The 19742-nt window shown below is 49.2% G+C and overlaps 1 protein-coding gene and 1 long non-coding RNA gene across 5 annotated transcripts; one reads left to right on the top strand and one right to left on the bottom strand.

Annotated features, from left to right (window-relative positions):
• Window positions 1-1684: 1684 nt before the first annotated feature.
• On the bottom strand, window positions 1685-18204 carry Nectin4 (nectin cell adhesion molecule 4). 4 transcript variants are annotated; one of them, XM_051186269.1, is made up of 9 exons: window positions 17872-18203; window positions 8525-8884; window positions 6271-6561; window positions 4987-5107; window positions 3916-4064; window positions 3506-3662; window positions 2998-3073; window positions 2487-2561; window positions 1685-2148 (listed from the first exon to the last, which is right to left on the bottom strand). In XM_051186269.1, the coding sequence occupies exons 1-9, from the start codon at window positions 17945-17947 to the stop codon at window positions 1924-1926; spliced, it is 1530 nt and encodes a 509-aa protein (XP_051042226.1). In that variant the 5' UTR covers window positions 17948-18203; the 3' UTR covers window positions 1685-1923. The 4 variants fall into 4 exon arrangements, with proteins under 4 accessions (XP_051042226.1, XP_051042227.1, XP_051042228.1 ...); XM_051186270.1 differs by having other exon boundaries at window positions 3506-3659; window positions 17872-18198; XM_051186271.1 differs by lacking the exon at window positions 2487-2561 and having other exon boundaries at window positions 17872-18204.
• Window positions 18102-19481, top strand: LOC127223582 (uncharacterized). Its single transcript, XR_007834639.1, has 3 exons — window positions 18102-18250; window positions 18988-19086; window positions 19436-19481. It is a non-coding gene; the product is annotated as an uncharacterized LOC127223582 (long non-coding RNA).
• Window positions 19482-19742: the final 261 nt, after the last annotated feature.

Below are 19742 nucleotides of genomic sequence, written 5' to 3'. Positions count from 1 at the left end.
GGATGCCTCTGATGGCTCAGTCATCTTGGCCAAGCCACGTTACTTCACTGAGCGTTAGTTGCCATACCTTTGAAAATGAGGACACAGACCAGCTGGCTTTTGAGTTTCAGTTTCTTTGTCTGTGAAAGGGTACATGGTTGTCCACCTCACACAGCTGCTGGAAGTTTCCAGTACAGTCAAATTTGAAACACTTTGCAAACTAAGGCACTGGCTTCCCCCAAAGGAGGTCATGTTCACCCTTTCCTACCTGAGGGCACTCAGAAATGGTTGAAAGTATTTTTAAAGCTATTTGCTTTCTTCTTAGCTGCAAGTATCTGGATACCTGCACTGCTGGGAGCAAAGGCATTGAGACTGAGTGTGTGGCATTTGTGATTTACCCAGTTCAAGGGGCAAGACAGGAATCAGACAGAAAAGGTTTTATCTGTTTATTTAAAAACAGAATATCATTTTATGTACACATATACATATATTTACATAAAATATACATACTAGGACCCCAGATCCTCGGAGTCCACAGTCCTGGGTTAGTTGGCAATGGGATTAGAGCCTTTCCTTTAGACCAGATTGCAGGCCACACAAGGTTTGGAGTCTAAGTTCCAGTATTGAGGCTGAGTAGGTTTGGGCAGGCTAAAGAGAATCAAACATCTAACCCAGGCCCCACACATAGAAAGTGCCAGAAGAGCCCCAATTAATGATTCGGAAACCCTGGGGAAAGGAGCTCTTTTCACCCTAACCCACAGCAGCTGGCTCTCCTCACCTGAACGTCCACTGTCCCTCACTACCCACTGCCCTCTACACAACTAAACGGGGGCCCTTGGCACCAAGTCCCAACTCCGAGAAGGCACAAACAACTGCAGACACAGCTAGGGGCAGGCTTGCGGGCCACGGGAGCCAAGCGCCCCATCTCTTTTCTCCTCTATTCTCCCCGTGTTTATACCTCACACCACTGGCTCCAGTCTCCTCCAGCTGCCAGCTTCCTCCTCAGAGCCTCTTTAGGTGAAGGTGCCCTAGGAGGAGAACTTTCCAGAACCATGGGGAGTAGCCCCTGCTGTGGGGTCTGCTAAACAGTTTTGTTGAATGCTTTGTGGGCTGGTCTCAATTAAACAATTCCAGTAAAAAGCATGCATATAAATCAAAAAAGGGTTTTGTTTGCTCGTTACGTTTCTTTTTCTCGAATTAAGGGAGACTGAGCAGAGCTCGGGCGGCTCCCTTGGGGGTTAATTTACAGAAGGTATGTATGTCCATGCAGCAGGCAGGCCCGCAGGCCACCAGAGGGCAGAGGGCTTTCTGTAACAGTTCAAGCCTCTGGTAGACCCCTGGGTGTCCACTCCACACTTGCTCCCAAAGGGCAGGAACACAGCTCCCCCACTTTGGAGGTCAGATTCTAATTCCAGCTGTGCCCGCACACCTGGATCTGGCCCACAGTCTCCACGTCTCACTTCCAACCTCTGCATCACTAATACTGCTCTGGGGTCTGAGGAAAATACCTGCATCTGCAGGCAGAGGTCACACATGAGGCACACTACTTACAGGCCACGCCCAAGCAAAGTTCTGCACACAGCCACAAATCCAGCAGCACACACACCATTCACATGGGCTCTTAACATGACGGCACAACGCTTACTATATGCCATGGACAGTCACCCCTCCATGCACATACAATGGAGTACCAAGAATGCTCTCTCTCTTATACACACACACACACACACACACACACACACACACACACAATGGTGGGAAGCACTCAATCAGTGGAATCCTCCTGATGAACAGAAGGTTTGGAGGTAAAAGTGGAGCGGTCAGTGGAGTGGGAAGTATCTTCCTAAAGAAATGCAGGCCTGTTAAGGAGGGTTCCCCTAAGAAGAGTTGAAATCCCCCATGGAAGCAGAAGAAACCAGGCCCGGGGAGGGAGGCCAGCCGGGGTCAGACCAGGTGCCCTCGCCCGTTGATGTAGATGCCATTGCCTGTGGGTTTAGCCCTCAGGGTCCCGTTCTCCTGAACAAAATGGTTCATGGCCTGTTTGATGCCTTCATCCTGATCATCCTCCTCTTCTGTCCGCCCAGAGCCTGGCGACAGTAGTTCAGTCTGTGTTTCGATCTCTCTCACTGTGGTCAACGTGGAGTAGCTACGGCCCTCTGGCTCTTCACTCTGGACACCAAGGGCAGAGGATGAATCAGGAGTGGAGATCAAACAGGCAGATACAGTAGGGTAGGGCTGGATTGTGATGGGGTCAGAGGTCTGGTAAAGCATGGATAATGGCTGTCCCAGAGGCATGGGGCTTGGAATTTTTGGGGTGGGGAGGGCAAGAACAGGGATGGGGAGACAGAGAACAAAGGTACAGCAGAAATATGGGGGCGGGGACCACATGTAAGCCAGGGACAAGATGCAGGGACTGGTGTAGGGGGCTGCTGTCACACCACATCTGGGGCTAGGAGAGGGGCCTGAGGAGAGTGCTGGGGACACCGGTGGGGCCGGGGGGGCCTCACCATCACAGAGCAGCTACTGTTGTCCTTGAGACTATCAGGGTGGCCCTCCGCTCTCAGCCCTACACTCTCCTCCGGCTGCAGGGGCCCAGACATAGGGGAGGAGTTAGAAGAAAGCTCTGCCTCCTCCCCTTGGCCTCTTCACCTCTCTAACTTCCACCAGCCTCCCCCCTGATCACCTTTCCCCCAATCCACAGGTTCGTGTGTCTCTGACACAATCATCTTCCCTCACTGACTCCCCCAAACCCACCCTGGAACCATCACCACCACCACGGATGGTGGATTCCTAGAGCAGCCCCCAACCCAGTGCTAAAAGGGACTTGCACAGAGGAGTCCCAGCAGCCCCAAAGCATCCATCCCCAGATAATATCCCAGCTGAGGCTATGATCCCAGCTCCAGCTATGAGTAAGCATCCAGACTTGGGATAGGGCTATGCTCCTATTTACAGAGGTGCCCAGAGCCAAGCAAGCTTGTGTGCCCATGCCCCACGCATGCACCCAACTTTATCACACACCTGGCTCCTCGGGTCTGTATGATGGGAATGCAGCCTCCGGATGGAGTTCTCCCTAGTCAAAGTCAGCTCCTCCTCGCTGGGAAAGACATCCCCTTGTCAGTAACTGAGAGCAGTGACAGCCTTCTAAGGTAAGTCTAGCCTGGCTGAGCCTGAGTACGATGGCTGGAGGGTACGATTGCCAAACTATGCCTGCAACTGAGCGTGTGGCTGCAGATGTCAATGTGGCTAGAAAGCATGGGTGTGCCACATAGTGCTAAAGTATGCATAGTAGATGATACTTGGGGAAGACGAATTTGTGTGTCTCTCAGGCATATGTCTCCCCATCCAGCTGTGGTCCAGGTCCCAGGCTTTCCTCACTTTCCTAAAAAGACTTTTCCCATCCCTGGTGGACAAGCTGTCCAGTCATTAGGCTACCTAGTCTCCTTTCTCTTCTGTTGTGGTTCACCTCCTGCTTCATCCCTCTTTGTTCTCAGCTCAGTCCCACCCGCTCGGGGTAGCCAGTACTCACTATTTCTGGGTCATCTGCTGTGCTTTTCGTCGATGATATCGGGACATGAGTACCACCACCACCACCAGAAGGCAGAACAAGAGTGCGGCAATCACACCCACTACCACCACTGAGGCCGACACTAGGTCTACTTGTTTTCCTGGATCTTGAGGGTCTGCTGGAGACAGGCCAATGTCTGAGGCGTGTGCCCAGATCCTTTCTGGATCCACCACAGGCCCCATTGCTACCCAAATGTTATCCTCACAGAATACATCCACAGCTACCCCACTCAGCTTAATCCTCTCCAAAATATATGACCCATCACCCCCCCCCAAAACATTCTTTCCCATTTCTCTTGTCTTGCTTCCTGTTGCCCACCCCCAGCTCAGGATTCAGCATCCCCATCTTTGGTCCCCAACCACTGTGCTTACCAAGAACTTCCACGGTGACCTGAGAATCCCTCGAAGAAAGTTCATTGCTGACGTGGCAGACATAGATGCCACTGTGCTCCGTAGTCAGTGCGGGAAAGCCCAGAGTATCCCCTTTCACTCGCACCCCACTAGGCAGAGGTCCATCCAGCCTGAAGAACAAGGAAGCTGAAGGGTGCTGACTGGGGCAGGCTAAGGCTGCCACCACCCAACGTGCCCAGGCAGCTCTTCATCCCCCTCCCCCATGACGTCACCCAGAGCCTCAGGCTGTTCCCACGGTGCCCCTCCCTACCCTAGACAGGTCTAGGCAGAGGCCCTTTCTCCCCGATGCCCAGCCTGACCCGGGCACCCCCACACACACTTGGGGAAGATCCACACGCGTGCCATCCCACATGCTCCCACGGGCATCACGTCATCCAGCACCAGGTAACAGGTATACATTGCTACAAAGTCCACACAACAGGACACTCCGCTCCTAGCCGGGCTCAGAGGTACTTGGAAACTGTGACTGCGTGCTCCAACACCTATGATATTGCATGGTGGAGTACCCTAGCCCCAGGCACAAGGCCACATGTACGTTCACAGGTAAGAACATGCCTACCATGGACTCACATACATGGGTATCCTACCCCTTTCCAATTCTCTGGGGGGGGGGGAAGGCAAGGACTTTGCAGGAGCTCGTGGGAGGGGGTGATTGTTTCTGAGGTGCTGACAGGATGGTTATAAGGAGTGTTGGTACAATAACAGTTATAGTCAGCTGTCTTTGTCTCACACATTTTCAGCATTCATAAATACATACAAGATTAATGTTTAATATAGTTTAAAGTTAGTTAAAAAGAAAAAAATCCAAGAAGATATCCACATCATATCCTCTATGGTAACTACACATTCCCTTGAACAAGCCAGCCAGTAATATTTGCTGACTATGCATATTTTTATATTGGTCTGAACATATGCTCCAACTTATCTAGTGTTCAGAATATGTGGTCCTAGCTCCTAACAAGTTCATCCTGGCTCTGAAAAGGAAAGGATCCTAGTCCCAAAGTAGGACTTTCTCCAGGAATAGGCCCTTACCTTGTCCAGTTGTATGAGGGAGGGGGTTGTCCTTCACTCAGGCATTTGAGTGTAGCTCCTTCTCGGCCAACATGCCATAAGTTTTGGTCCTCAAGGCCCCTCACAGAGGCCTCTGCAAGGACTGGAGGAGGGAGGAGGGAGGAGGAAGACGGGAAGATGTCTTAATCCATGGTTCTTTGAAGACCCTCTGGCCCTGCTAGAACAGCCTCCCTCTACCCTCACCCACAGCTCCTGACCACATTGCCCCCCCCCCCAAGCTCAGATGCCCTGAGCCAGCAAGTCCCTTGGGGTAATGGAATTTCACAATCTTTCTGAATCTCCTATGACACTAGCATAGTGCTATTCACAGAGCAGGTGCTCAGTAAATGCCTAACAACCCGCCAGTTTGTTTGTTTTCCTAACAAACATTTGTTGATTTCCCACTTTGTTTGTTTGTTGGTTGGTTGGCTAACTGGTTTTTCAAGACAGGGTTTCTCTGTAGCTTTGGACCATGTTCTGGAACTCATTCTGTAGACCAGGCTGGCCTTGAACTCACAGAGATCTTCCTGCCTCTGCCTCCCTAATGCTGGGATTAAAGGCACACACCACCTCCTCCTGGCTTGATTTCCTACTTTGTTCCAAATGATGGTGTAATCTGAGTTTGAAGTCTAATGCTAGGAACACACTATCATTTACTGAACCCTTGTAGGATTTAAAATCTGTGAGATACTTTGCATTTATGAATGCTAATTCCATTGAAACCCTGAAAAGTTGTTGGTATAATTACACTCATTTGCTGGTGAAGAAAATGACATCTAACAAGATTTAGAAACCGTTGGTAAATAGCAGAATGGGGGCTTGTCCCAAGTTTGTCTCCAAATCTTAAATTGTGTACTTTGCAAACACCTTCAGTTCCATATTTATATTTTATTCTCCTATCAACTCTGTAAACATAAGACAGTCTCTTCTATAAAGCTCACAAAGATGCCAGGCAGCGGTGGCACATGCCTTTAATCCCAGCACTCAGGAAGCAGAGGCAGGTGGATCCCTGTGAGTTTGAGGCCAGCCTGGTCTTCAAAGTCAATTCCAGGACTACACAGATAAACCTTGTTTCAAAACAAAACCAAACCAAACAAACACCAAGCAAAGAAACAAACAAACACAAGCTCACAGAGACCACAGTGATTTTCCCTGCTGCCTTAGGATTGATTAGACTGTGAACCCCAAGATTCAGGTTCAGGTCATAGTGTCTTAGCACTATTTTCAGAACTTAGGGACATCTTACCCATACATCCCAATACTCACAGGCCACTTGGAGTGTATGGGTGATCCTCTGGTCCTGGAGCAGGCCAGGGTGAGACACCACACAGGTCAGTGGCTGCCCATTCATGCTTCGGCTAGGCACCAGGTGAAACTCAGAAGTGACGGCAGCTGATCGGGAGTGCTTGAAGGAGCGGCTGGACTGTGTGCCTTTGACCTCTGTGTCCCAGGTCACACTGGGAGCTGGGCTGCCCTCAGCAGTGCAAGAAGCTGCCAACGTCAGGCCCTGACCCTCTTCTAGTGGTGGACCAGGGTTCAGTGAAGGCAGGGGAGGCACTGTGGGTGGGGGAGGGGAGGGGCGTGTGAACGAGCTGCACAGTTGCTATCAGGAGGCCTCTGTCAGTCTTACCCAGTTGCAAACTTCAGTTCCCTTTACTCTTTTTTTAAAATTTTATTCATTATGTATACTGTGTTCTGTCTGCATGTAAACCTGCAAGCCACAAGAGGGAACCAAATCTCATTACAGATGATTGTGAGCCACCTGAGATTTGAACTTAGTACCTCTGGAAGACCAGCTAGTGTTCTTAACCACTGAGCCATCTCTCCAGCCCTCCTCCCCTTTCTTTATCTTACCAATAAAAGTGCCAGATCAGTGCTGTAATTTCAAGTGTCTTTATATCTTTCTTCACTCTTGGAATTTTTTACAATGTACATAAGTAAATTTTTGTTTGTTTGTTTTGTTTTTTGAGGCAGGGTTTCCCTCTGTTACAGCTCTGGCTGTCCTGGAACTCACTCTGTAGACCAGGCTAGCCTCAAAGGCACAGAGATTTGCCTGAGAACGGCCTGCTTCTGCCTCCCAAGTGATTGAAGGCGTGTGCCACCACAGCCCAATAGGTCATTTTTTAAAAAAAAAATAAAAATAATTTTAGAATTAATTGGATACTATCTATGTAATAATAACAATAATAACCACTACTTACTATGTGTCAACTATTATGCTAAATACCTTGCATACATTATCTCATTTAATTCTGCCAACAAACTAATGAGGTGGGTATTATTATGCCTATTCTTCAGATGAGAAAAAACAAAGCTCAGGGAGGGTCAGTGATTTGTTCCAGGTCTTCAGCTCTTAAGTGACAAAGCCTAGAGTTACAGAATTTGTTTTGAGGTGTGTGTGTTGACCTTAAATTTTCCATCCTCCTGACTCAGTTTTCTGGAGCAGTGTAATTATAGATATGTATCACTATGCCCAGCTTTTTTTTTTTTTTTACACTCAGGTCCCCTCCTCCCCAAGACTTATGTTACTAACTTCCACCCAAAGCAAAACCAGGAAGGCTTTTATTTCTAGCTTCAAAATGGCCCAAAGCACAAAACTGAAAAGAGAACTTGACCATTGCCCATGGTCTTGGAATGTAACCTTAGACCGCACTCACTGAAGGCCCAGTCAAGGACTGTATTAACCCCCTTGCTCACAGATAATCACATCACAGCTGGGACCACATCCACATTTGGGACTCCCACATTTTAAAACCATAGAGCCTAGGGTGGTGAAGGAGGCTTTGCTTTGTGTTGGTGTCTTTCGTAGAATCGGTTAAGTGAAGCTTGGAAAAGGGGATTTAAGTGGAGTCTGGCAAAGGTTCTCCACTCTGAAAAACTGTTCAGAAGAACAAGCCCGTGCTATACTGCTCCAGAAGTGAGCACTTACTGCACAGAGTGAGATTTGGGCTATCAGAAGAACAAGCTTTCTAAAATATGTATTATTCCCCAGTGCTTTTGGAGAGAATTTATGGATTGTGTGGGAAGGGGCAGTTAATCCTCCCTCACCCCTACAGGGCCTTATCACTTACTTACTTACTTATTTTTGTTTTTCAAGACAGGGTTTCTATGTGTTGCTTTGGAGCCTGTCGAGGACCTAGCTCTGTAGACCTGGGTGGCCTCGAACTCACAGAGATCTTCCTGCCTCTGCCTCCCTTTATTTGGTTTTGTTTGTTGTTTGTTTGTTTAAGATTTGTTTCTTTATTGTGTATACATTATTCTGTCTGCATGTGTCCAAGCAGGTCAGAAAAGGGCACTAGATCTCATTTCAGATGGCTGTGAGCCATCCTGTCTGTGGTTTATGGGAAATGAACTTCTGGAAGACCAGCTGGTGTTTTTAACCACTGAGCTATCTCTCCAACCCCGATCCTTATCTTTTATATCTGCCTATTCTGCCTCTGCTTCATGGTTCTCTTCAGTCTTGTGCTGCCGCCACCCACTCACCCACGAATCCTGGTGATGCCCAGCTGGCCCTACTTACCCAGAACACGGAGCCGCATTCGTGCCTGGAAGCTGCCGGCTGGGAAGGTGCTGACTCTGCACTCGTACTCGCCCTCATCTGCTTGCACAGCGTTGCGCAGGAGCACAGAGCCGTCCAGAGGGTCTCGTGGGGGCGGTGGTTGCTCCACGCGGTCCTCATAGGCGGGACTCACATGAAGCCCGTATTTGGAGTGCAGTAAGGCCAGCTCCCGGGTACCCTCGTTTGGGTCCACCCGAGCCCATGCCACTTGCCCCACCTGCTCATCCGGATCCCCTCGGTAGAAACAGGGCAATTTTGCGTCCTGGCCCAACACCACAGTCACTAAGTCGGAGGTCTCCAGCTCACCCGCCGGGCATCGGCCTGCAGGGGGCAGACAGAAGCAGTTAGGATGAGAGGGACAACCAGGACCAAGGGAACACAAAGTGATAACGACAGCAAAGGCAACCGGAACTCCTGGAGCGGTTTGTGCTTGCAAAGCGCATTCAATCCATTACCTCATTAGATCCACACAACATTCCCAAGAGGTAGGCGTTATTATCGCCATTTAACAGAGGAGGAAACTGAGATCCAGAGGGAAGTGGCTTGCCTAAGGCCACACAGATGATTTATGGAAGACTCACCCTCTTGCAGCCTAGGATTCTATTTGAGCAAAGAAACTGTAACAGGACCAGAGACTTAGCTCCAGCCCTCCAGGAGCTCACAACCTTTCGGGAAATGAAATCTCTGCACATAGAACCAGAAAACCAAGGACAAATTTCACAGGAGACTCAACCTACCAAGCAGGGTAAAAGTAAAAGTGAATGCTTTTGAAAAGAATGGTGAAGAGCAACTAAAAAGGTTCAGACGTTTGGTGCCTGGAGTGAGGCATTTTGGGAGGATAAGGTCCATCCTGACAGGCCCTTGGGAACATTTTTCACATGGCTTGAAGATGAGAGACCTGGATTCCCAGAGAGAAGGAGGTATTCCATGTGGGAGGAATGGCATGAGCTGAGGTTTAGGGGCAGGAACCAGCAAGTCACTGAAGACAGAAAGAGCCCCCAGGTCAGGGGCCTGGAGAGATGAGGTCAGGGCAGGCACAGAGCAATTGTGTCAGAATGTTGAGCCAAAAATCAGACGACCAGGGATGAAGGACTAGTGTTTTGGTAGTTGATGAAAGATTGTACAAAGCATTTGGAAATTTGGAAGTTAGATACGTCCATTGCATAACCTTATTGGCAAATAAAGATCCATTTCTTGCCCTCATGGAACCCAAGGTCAGTTTAGGAGGAAGAAATACAAATGGTAGACATCCATCCATCCATCCATCCATCTGTCATCTATGTACTAACAGATAGGTATGGAATCATGCAATGACAATTTCTCTCTCTCTCTCTCTCTCTCTCTCGCTCTCTCTCTCTCTCTCCTTCTCCTCCTCCTCTTCTTTCTTTTTAAGACAGGGTCTAACTATGTAGCCTTTCAGGCTGGCTTCAAACTCACTAGTCTCCTTTGTCAGCCTTCAGAGTGCTTGGATTACTGGATGCACCACCACACCTGACTTGTAATGGTGCTTTCTGATTTAGTGTTTGGTGATTTAGTGTTAGTTGTGGGTTGTTTGAAGCATGTGGGAGTCAGAAGGAGGACTTCATGTATGAGTTGGGTGGGATCAGGAGGCCTAGAAAGGCATTGTAGATATAGGAGCAAGGTAAGCAAACACTAAGAAATGGAGAGGCTGGCTGTTGGTTCAGGAAGCAAAGAGAAGACCCAACCTAAGGGAGGGTGTAAGTGTGTTGAGCAGCAGTGGAAAATATAGCTGGGGTAGGGTGGGTCCAAGTAGCCCAAGACTGCCATGCCAGGAAAAGGAATTAAACTTTAGTCAAGAGGAAATAGAGTCAACAAAGCCTCTCTAGGCAGCAAGTGGCATGAAGCAGGTGACGACATGCAGTCTGACCAGAAAACAGGTCACAGAAAGAGACTGAGGCAGATACCATGAGGCCATAGCTGCATCCCTGGCAAGGTGGTACTGGGCAGATAAAAGGGAATGTTTGGTGGGGACTTGGTCACCTCCTTGGAGAGAGGTGAGCAACAGGAAAGACTCAAAGATAACTGGATATCTGCAATGAGTAACTTACAAAAGAGGTTGGACCTGGGAATGCTTATGGTTATGAAAAAATAAACAAAATCCAGGGCCACAAGCTGGGCCAAGGCAGAAGAGCACTCTGGGATGGCAAGGACTCCAACTTAGAACATCCAACTGTTTCTAATCCCTGCCTCTAACCAGTACCCCACACACCCCGTTGTCTGTCACCTTTGCTTACACTATACCCCTGCCTGGAATGCTCTCCTCCCTGTGTCTGGTTGCTCCTACTCATCGCTGTCTGGAGAACTCCTACTCATGCCTTAAGACTCTGCTTAGGCATCATTTCCTCCTGAGTCCTCCCTCCCTTCCCCCACCTCAAGCAGCTTCTTGGGTGCCCTGCCCTGTGCTTCCCCAGCGCCCTGCTTTAACCCAATCATGGCCCTTTAACCTATAGATCAGGCTTTTTATTTTCTTGTTTTCCTTCCCCAAGGCATTGAGCTCCATAAGAGTCAAAATAGGGTCATGTATCACATAGCAAAAACATGGGTTCTGGTTTCATGTTCAGTCTGTGGTATGTTGCCTTCTTCCTGTCATGTAATTGGACCTTGATGAATGCTTATTGAATGAATGAATGAATGAATGAATGAATGAATGAAGCAAGGCCTAATTCCAACACTAGGGGAGGCTCAAGCAAGAAGATCTTGGGTTCAAGGCCATCCTGGGCATGAGGGAGACAATGTCTCAATCCCCATCCCTCAAAACCAAAAAGAATATACAGATGAGTAAGCAGATGCATGCAAGAGGTGGACAGCAGGAAGAAAGTAGAATCAAGGGGAATGTGCAGTCCCTTAGTTGGTCTAGACAGAGAAAGTGTTGGCATGGCAACCTTGGAGTCAGGGTTCACTGTCTGGGTTCACTGCCAAAGGAAGCCTCTCTGGATGAGACAAAAGAAGGGGATGGAGATGGGCAGACCTGCAGTGAGGGTTCCAGTAAAACAAATGAATGGGTCTTGTGGCCCTGATAGGAGGAGCAGAGAGAAGGATGTTGCTGCTGGGGGTTGGGAGGGCCCCAGACTGGACGGGACAGACCTGCAGGGCCAGATACCAGGGCTCTGACCTGCCTAAGCTGACATTGGTCCCACCCAGCCCAGCCTGGGAGTCCAGCTAACCACTTGCACCCCTCCCAGGCACCTCCTCCTAGCACTAAAGGGAGTAAGGCTGTCAAAGAAGGCTGGGGTGGGGTAAGATATGGGCTCTTCAGCTTGCTGTGCTACAAAACTCTAATCTAGATTTAAGTCACAATAATGTGGATGCAGGTTATGGAGACCCCAAGCCCTGCCCCACTAGGAGAGACGAGACAATCCCTCCAAAGATTATTTCTGTGACGCTGTCACATTCCACATTTCCATTCTTAGATTTTACTTATTTCTTTATTTTTATTATATGTGTATTAATGTTTTGATTGCATATACATGTATACATGTATACTATGTGCTTGGTGCCCATGTAGGTTAGAAGAGGGCATCAGATGTCTTAGAACTGGAGTTACAGGTGGCTGTTAACTACCATGTGTGCTGAGAATTGAACCCAGGTCCTCTGCAAAAACAAGTGCTCTTAACTGCCATATCTCAAGACTATATATTTCTATCCTTATCCCTACACTGGCCCCCACCCCGCCTATGAATCACCCATATTCTATACCCCCCAAATACCTCCTTAGGGCACAGTAAGACATGGGTACCCATTACATGCCTGAGTCTCCATCCTCAATGCCCCTAACCTGTGAGTCCAAGGTCCTCATCCTGAAGGCACAAGCCCCAGTTTTGCAGACTGAGGAACCCAGTACAACAGGAATTTGGAATTGTCCCTACAAAACCTAAAGCTACTGTTTAGTGGAGGTATCTCAGGCTGAGGCACCCCCCACTTCCAATGGCCTTCAGTTCAAAAGAGATGAGTTAAGAGAACTTGGGCCCAAGTATCCTTGTCCTGGGCTAAATGGACCCAGGAACCCAGGCTTCCAAGCCAGGGCAGGCCAGGATTGTCTCCTCCTCTCCCCCACCCAGTGCCTGCCTGGCGTCAGCACGATGATGTCACCAGACTGAAGGAGACACACCGCCTGCCTGGTGAGGTCACCATATGGGCATGTAGTAGCCAGGCCAGGCCAAGCCCACAGACCCTTCTACTGCTGCACGTTGTTTGCTGAGGCTGGTGGCCTCTAGCTTCTAGGGCTCTCCTCCTCCTCCTTCCACCTCTCCCCACCTCTCCTCTCAAGGAGCACCAGGACAGGACGCTGGTCAGGAGCCTTAGTGACTCAGAAGCTGCCACACAGCAGCAGGCCTAGCCACAGCCACCACTACCTTGCGCAAGGGAGAGAACAGGCCCAACTGGCCAGACGGGATCCCTGCCCTCAGCCTCCCCCACCCCTGGCCAGGCCCCCTCAGGCCTCTTTGGGGCCCTGCCCTTTGTGTACCCCGCCCGCTCCCAGACAGGTCCTCCATTCCTGGCTTGGGCTAGCTGGCTACACCCTACTCTGTTCGTTGGATCCAACTTTCCTTTTTGTGTAAGACTTGGCCTCTGAGCTCAAAAGGGGAGACTGAGGCTGACCCTTGCAGGTACTCAGCCATAGCAACATATTTGAGAGCAACATCTTTTCTTTTGAGGGACTCTTCTCCATTGGCATCTTCTGCTGGTCCATAAAAGGGTATACACACATGGGGTTCCCCTAGAGATGTTTATGTGACACAAAATCAGTAACTGCTGAGTCTTCTGTGTCTGAATGCTTGGTATCTTTGGATGAGGGCTAGGCCAGTTTTTCTAGTTCATGTGCGTAAGAAGCTATTTTCTTGCAAGAACTTCATACACATATGTGTTCACATCTCTCTTCAGGGGAAATATACATGCTAACTTTTCTATACCCAGAGGGGAGAACTATGTGTTAGCATATGAAACATATATGCATGCACCCTCTGAACACACAGTCCACATTCCCATCCTGTGGAACTCCACACACATAGTAAATATTTTCATATCGTTTATCTTGGCTTCAGTATGTTTGGCTCAGCTGCTTTTGGTCAGTGTGTAGCTCTGGGCTTCTGCCCATTCTAATGTTGCCCCTGGCATCCCTCACCATCTCACCCCAAGACTTCAGGGCAGATTCATCTCAGGCACAAGGTGGAGGTAACCAGAGATGAGGTCACTGTTCCTCCAGGTGATGGGAAATTGCCACCAAGACTCCCTGACAAACAAAACAAAGGTTCCCTCTCTTGCTCTTTGGGTTCCTACAAAGAGACTCCCACCCTTTTTATCCCCTATGGCCACACCCCTGGGCCCCCCAGTACTTCTGGCCCCCCAAGCAGAGACTTTTTTTTTTTCCCTGGGAATCTCTGTCAGGGCTTTGCTTCTTGCTACCACCAGAAAAACCAGCTCTGGCTCTAGGCCTGGGGTAAGAGCTGTCTGGTGCAGGTTTGGTGGGAAGCAGCTGGGGGGGGGGTGCTGCCTGGGGCTAGGGGGAGGGTCCAAGCTGTCTAGGGTCTCATTCTTTTTTGTTAACTCTTGCCTCCCTTCACCAGCTTCACCAGAGAAGGTTGCCATAGATGTGTTAGTTTGAGGTAAGAAAAGACATGAGAGGGAAGCATCTAGACCCCCATCCACCCAGAACAGGTGACATAAACAAAGCAAAACTATTTTGGTCCTTCCTCTGTTCATAACCTTGGCCTTGGAATTGAGGAACTTTGGAAACCAAAAGCTTTCCCTCCGCCTTCACCCATCTCCCTCATTTACCCCCCAATTTTCCTAAGCCCTCCAGCTTAAGGAGAGCTTCCCAAGCTGGGCAAAGCGCCCACCCACAGAACAACAGGGAGGACAGTTCATGAGGCAGCCAACTCTGCCTTAGACACAGCTCTCAGCACAGATAAGTCCCCTAAACCCCCCGGAGCCAGAGTCTGAGCCCTGCTGAGTCACCACTGTGGGTGGGAGACCTAGAATTCAACTGCTCTCAAACTCCTGAGATCTAGCCCCCCCCCCATTCTACCTACCCTCTCTTCCATTGCGGCTAGCTCTGCCTCATTCCACATCACAGCCCCAACCTTACTTAGCCTTCAGAACACTTTTAGAGAGGCATGCTGGGGGTGGCACAGAAAGCCATGGGAACAGCTCCTCTCAGACCACAGGCACCATGTTGATGCCCGTTCCAGTGAAAGAATGGAGTTATGGTGTTGCCATTCTCCTCCAGAAAGCAGGTGGGTGACTCCCCATTTAAAACTGAATTGCTTTAGATTCTGTGCCCAGATGTAGACTCCAAAGCTCCTCTAGGCTCTGTACTCCTGACTTGGTTGCCCACTTTCTGCCTCCATCCTTGCCTTGCCCCATCTTTTGGATCAGTGTAAGTTTTGGAGACCAGATTACACAGCTATTCTCTCCTTACAGAGCTTGCTCCTCTCTGGCTGGTACCCATTCACTTTGCCAGAGGATCCCTGGATTCTGAGGTTATGATGCTCTAGAAAATGGCACTGTGCACACTAAACTTGGGTCTCTCCACCCCAGCCTCAAGCACCATCACAAAACACTAGGATGAGACCAGGGTCACTGGGGCCAAGGGCTTCCCTGGGATTCTCCTAGTTCTCCACATTCGGATAGGGAAGCAAACCTCCCTTTCTGGCTTCTCTGGGTTTGGGTAGGTCCTACAGGAAAGGGCCTGCCCACCTCTGTCATCAGGAGTAGAAAAGCAGGGATGGGGCCCCTCCCTTTCTAGGAAATTAATCTCAACAGAAAGTTGATCCTAACCTTCGGAAGAGAATTTAGAACTCACAGAATAGCTTATTCCCAGGCCCTGCAGGACCTGAAGAGCTAGAGACTGGGATCCTATTGGAAAGTAAGTTTGCAGATTCAGGCCCCTCAGCCCCAAGGCAAAAGATGGGGGAAGGAGGAGGGATGAGACCTCACCCGGAAACTCATCCCATTAAGGAGAAACAAAGAGCTGTGGTGTTGGAGGTGCCTCCCAAGCCTGGGCTCCTCTCCCTGTCAGGGGTGGGGCAGGGCCCTAGGGCTCAGTGCTCTAATGGCCCTGGAGTTAAGGGGCAGGTGTCACTTTGCAATTGAACCAGGAAGGTAGTATCCTTGAGTCCTTTCAGCCAGCCACAGGGAGACTGATCACTTCTTCCAACACCACAAACACCCCACTTCAAGCTGGACAACCAATCATGGAGGCCTACTATTTCAGAGTCTAGAAGGTCTGCAGAGACCATCCAGTACTTCTCGGTCTCCTGAAGCAGTTGCTCAGCTGTTCAAAATACCTAACAAATTAATGGAAGAAATGGGATCACAACCCAAGGCTCTTGATTTCCAAACCTGAGGGGTGTTTGGAGACAAAAATTATTCTAGGTTTCTAGGGCCATTAGAGAGACACCTACACATACACAAAGGAGAGCCGGAATGAAGGGGATGGGGCTGTCTAACCCTTGGGCTGTGACCCCAGAGTCCAAGTTTCCAGGGATCACTGGGGATAGCCTTCATCTCTGTGCAGGTCATGGCAGCAGAAGTACAGTGACATCCGATTAGTTACTAGCTTCCTGGGCAATCCTGGAGTCAGCCTTTCTCCATGGCATAGCTTCTCTCAGACCTCTGTGAAGTCTAGGGTAATTTTCTAGCCAGGAGTTCTTTCCCTCTTCTCTGGGCTTCTATTAGAAAGAACAATTTGCATCATGGAAAAGGAAGGCAGGGATAGTAGCTTTACCATTGTTTTGCCAACATCAAGTACCATAAGCACTCAACTATGATATTCTTTTTTCTTTTTTTTTTTTCAACAAGGAGTCAGGTGACCAAGACACTAACCCTGATTCTGCTTCTTACACAAAATAATCTTATAGATCTCGCCTGACTATCTGTTTCTCTCAGTTTTCCTATCTGTAAAATGAAAGAGTTGGAGTAGTGATCTCTTTGATACTACTCAAGTCCTGAGACAGCATGACTCCATTCTTCAGGTAGATTCTATAGGAAAGTGTCTGTTGGGTTCCCTGGCCCAGCAGGAGGCCCCGCCCTCTCAGTTTAAGCAAGTGCAAAGGACTTTCTGGAAGATGGGAATTAAGAGTAGGGGTTGGGGGTTGGATGGTAGTGGCAGAGGTTGGAATTTAGAACTCCGAGATTAGAGAGTGGACCATTATTCTGTTATAAGACCAGAGTAAGGACAACCTTGAATACTGTTAGTTCCGTCAACTACATGGGGTTCGACTCTTGCTCTTTAGCTGAGATTGGAGGTTGGGAGAGAGAGTCACCCAGTGCTGCTGGACAACTGACTATCCCTTGCTACTGTTTCTTGGGCTGTGCAGACAGGGCCCTGACTTACTAAGGAAAAAGAGTCTTCGGTTACTCATTCCCCAGTAACAGCCAATGGCATTCTACTGTGGTCTCCTTGTGTGCATATTCTCTCCCTCTCGCCCTGAAAATGATGCACTCTGATGATTTATATATGTTCTGAATATATTAGGCAGGCAGAAAGTATAAGTATTGTATAGGCATCCAACAGAGGAAGTGGAGCGATAATAAATAAATAAATAAATAAATAAATAAATAAATAAATGGGTCATATTCCAGCTAGAAGGCCCTTTACCTTCTAACCTCCCCCTAATCGTGTAGGAAACACATAGGATTATTCTCCACCTATTAGTGTGTATGCCAGGGAAGGAAAGGGTCTAGGGTGAGAGGACTGTCTTGGCTTCCCTGTAATCCCTCAAGGAGCTGCTCAGAATATTATCATGAGAGAAGAAGGAGGCAGAAATGCCCACCCATTCTCCAGGCACCAGGTTTCCTGCTCCTTGTGAACACTGAGGCAGTTCTGAAGCCGAGTGGGTAGGCCACAAGGCCTTCAAAAAGCCCTGGGATGAGCAGGGTCTTTGGGTTCCACTTTTCAGCCCACCTGCGTTGTGTGTGTGTGTGTGTGTGTGTGTGTGTGTGTGTGTGTGTGTGTGTGAAGCAGAGGTAGTTAGGGACTACAGACATTAGGGGCTTGGCCTTGGGGCAGAGAGGGGACTTTAGAAGAAAGAGCTGCATTGGTTCTTCTGAGGGCACTGATGGCAAGTGGAATGAACAGGAGAAAGAGATGGTCTTCTTTGTTCAGAGTCCAAGGAAAGGGAATGTTTGAATATGTGGTAGGTTCGTGTGTGAGTTTGCATTTGTGTGTGTGTGTGTGTGTGTGTGTGTGTGTGTATGTATGTATGTATTTGTGTGTGTATTTGTGTGCCTGTCTCTGCCAGGCAGGGCTCAGAAGCAAGAGTCCTGATGGTTCAGGCAAGTCCTACCTGTAAGCGACGCCAGGAACAGCAGCAGCAGCCAGGCTTCAGGGCCCCACATCTCGGCTCCCAGGGACAGGGGCATTGGCTGAAAGGCAGACCTGCCTAGTGACTCTGAAGTTCCACCGAGTTCTCCCTGGGAGCCGGTTCTGGAGCTGGGTAAAGCTCTGACCCAGAAGGCAGGAAGTCAGGAGTCTCCAGACACTGACGTACCTGTCTGCCCCACTTGGTCTCCACTAGGAGACCCAGGCCCCAGTTCTACCCACCCAGCCGTGGCTACCCCCAAGAAGCCGTGATCGGGAGCCCTGAGCTCCCCCAGAGCTGCTTCCCACGCCGTGGCCAACAACGAAGGCAGAAACCTGGGAACCTGCTAAGCAGGTCAGAACAGGTGCGTCTCCGGGGGCCGGGCCTGGCACAGAGAGGAGACTCAGCAGCCACCGCCCCCACGGCCTGGGCTAGCTAATGGGCGCCAGGGAGGGAGGGGAGAAGGGAAGATCTGGGTGCGGGCAGTGGGATCTCATTTGCAACAGGGGTTTTTACCTGTGAGGGAATGGACGGGGCGATGACAGGGCCCTGGGTGTCTTAGAGAGGGAAGCACCAGATGTGTGTGAAAAGGAACGAACCCCTCTCATATGACAGCCAGCTCAGCTGTTTCCTGGGGTTCTTGACAAGTTCCTCAAACTCCTAAAGGGCCCAGCTTTGGTGCTGCAGAATCAGAGAACTGAGGCGGTCCCTACCTCATCGTTCCGAAGGCCTAAATGGGTGGAGGGACTTACTAGAGGACAGTCAAGTTTGCCTTGAAGCAGAAAGCTAGTTCAGAGACCTCCTGGGAAAGAACTTGACTGCTTTCCTCTGGTCCATCCCTGCACAGGAGAGGCAGAGGGACTGACCAGGGAATTGGCCCTGTGGATTCCTGGTTTTCCTCTCAGAACTCTCTCTCCACAACTTGATACCTGATCAGGAGTTTTAAAAGTGCATTAGCACAGCCTAGGGAGGGGCTTTCTTTCTTCTCTATGGTCATGGGGAGGATGACGAGCCTGGACTTTGCAAGGACGATATTGATTTCACTCTATCCTTGCATCCTTACAACACTTACACTCATCTGATCACACATTTCCAATTTAGGTGGATAAAAGTAACCACCCAGTGACAGCTGGGGAACCAGAAGAAGAGGTACATATCAAGGCCCTGAAAGACAGAGGCAGACTGCAATTTCAAAGACAGGTAAAAGCCAGACATGCTAGTGCATATCTGTGGTTCCAGCTCTTGGGAGGTGAAGGCAGGAGCATCAAGATTTCTAAGACAGTTTGGCTACATAGAATTCTGGGTTATCCCGGGCTATATGAGGATCTACCTTAAACAGCAACAACATCAATAATTTTCAAAAGGCACATACATGTGGAGAAATACTCGGGAAAAGAAAATATAGAAGTTACATAGATCTCATGTCCAGAAACACAGAAAGGAAGAATGAAGTATCAGTAATGGTGGAGGTTATTGATACAGACGGTTTTCCATCACTGTTTCGCCAACTGTACCTGTTCAGGGTTTTTGTTTGTTGTTTGTTTTCTAGGTGGAGGCCTAGAGCCAGCGCTATGTGCATACAAGCTCTCTACCACGGAGCTACTTCCTCAGTCCCCTTACTTGTCAATCTTGCTCATCTCTCAAAATGGACCTCAAAGGCCACATCTCCCAAGAAGCCTTCTCAGCTCCTCCTACTTGGAATTAACCTTTCTTCTCTTCTTCCTCTGTTCTTGCTAGTCTCTTTATTATAGCTTGTGCACTCATAATTTGTGCACATCTTATCTTCTTAACTAAATTGTAAGCTTTGATTCAAGAGCCATTGATTGAGGCCTGTTGCATGACAGAGATTCAGTAAA

The sequence above is a fragment of the Phodopus roborovskii genome, unplaced genomic scaffold, assembly GCF_943737965.1.
Source record: "Phodopus roborovskii unplaced genomic scaffold, PHOROB, whole genome shotgun sequence".
Lineage (NCBI taxonomy): Eukaryota > Metazoa > Chordata > Mammalia > Rodentia > Cricetidae > Phodopus > Phodopus roborovskii.
The sequence above is the reverse complement of the archived record's forward strand: the minus strand, read 5'-3'. Positions and strand labels throughout refer to the sequence as shown.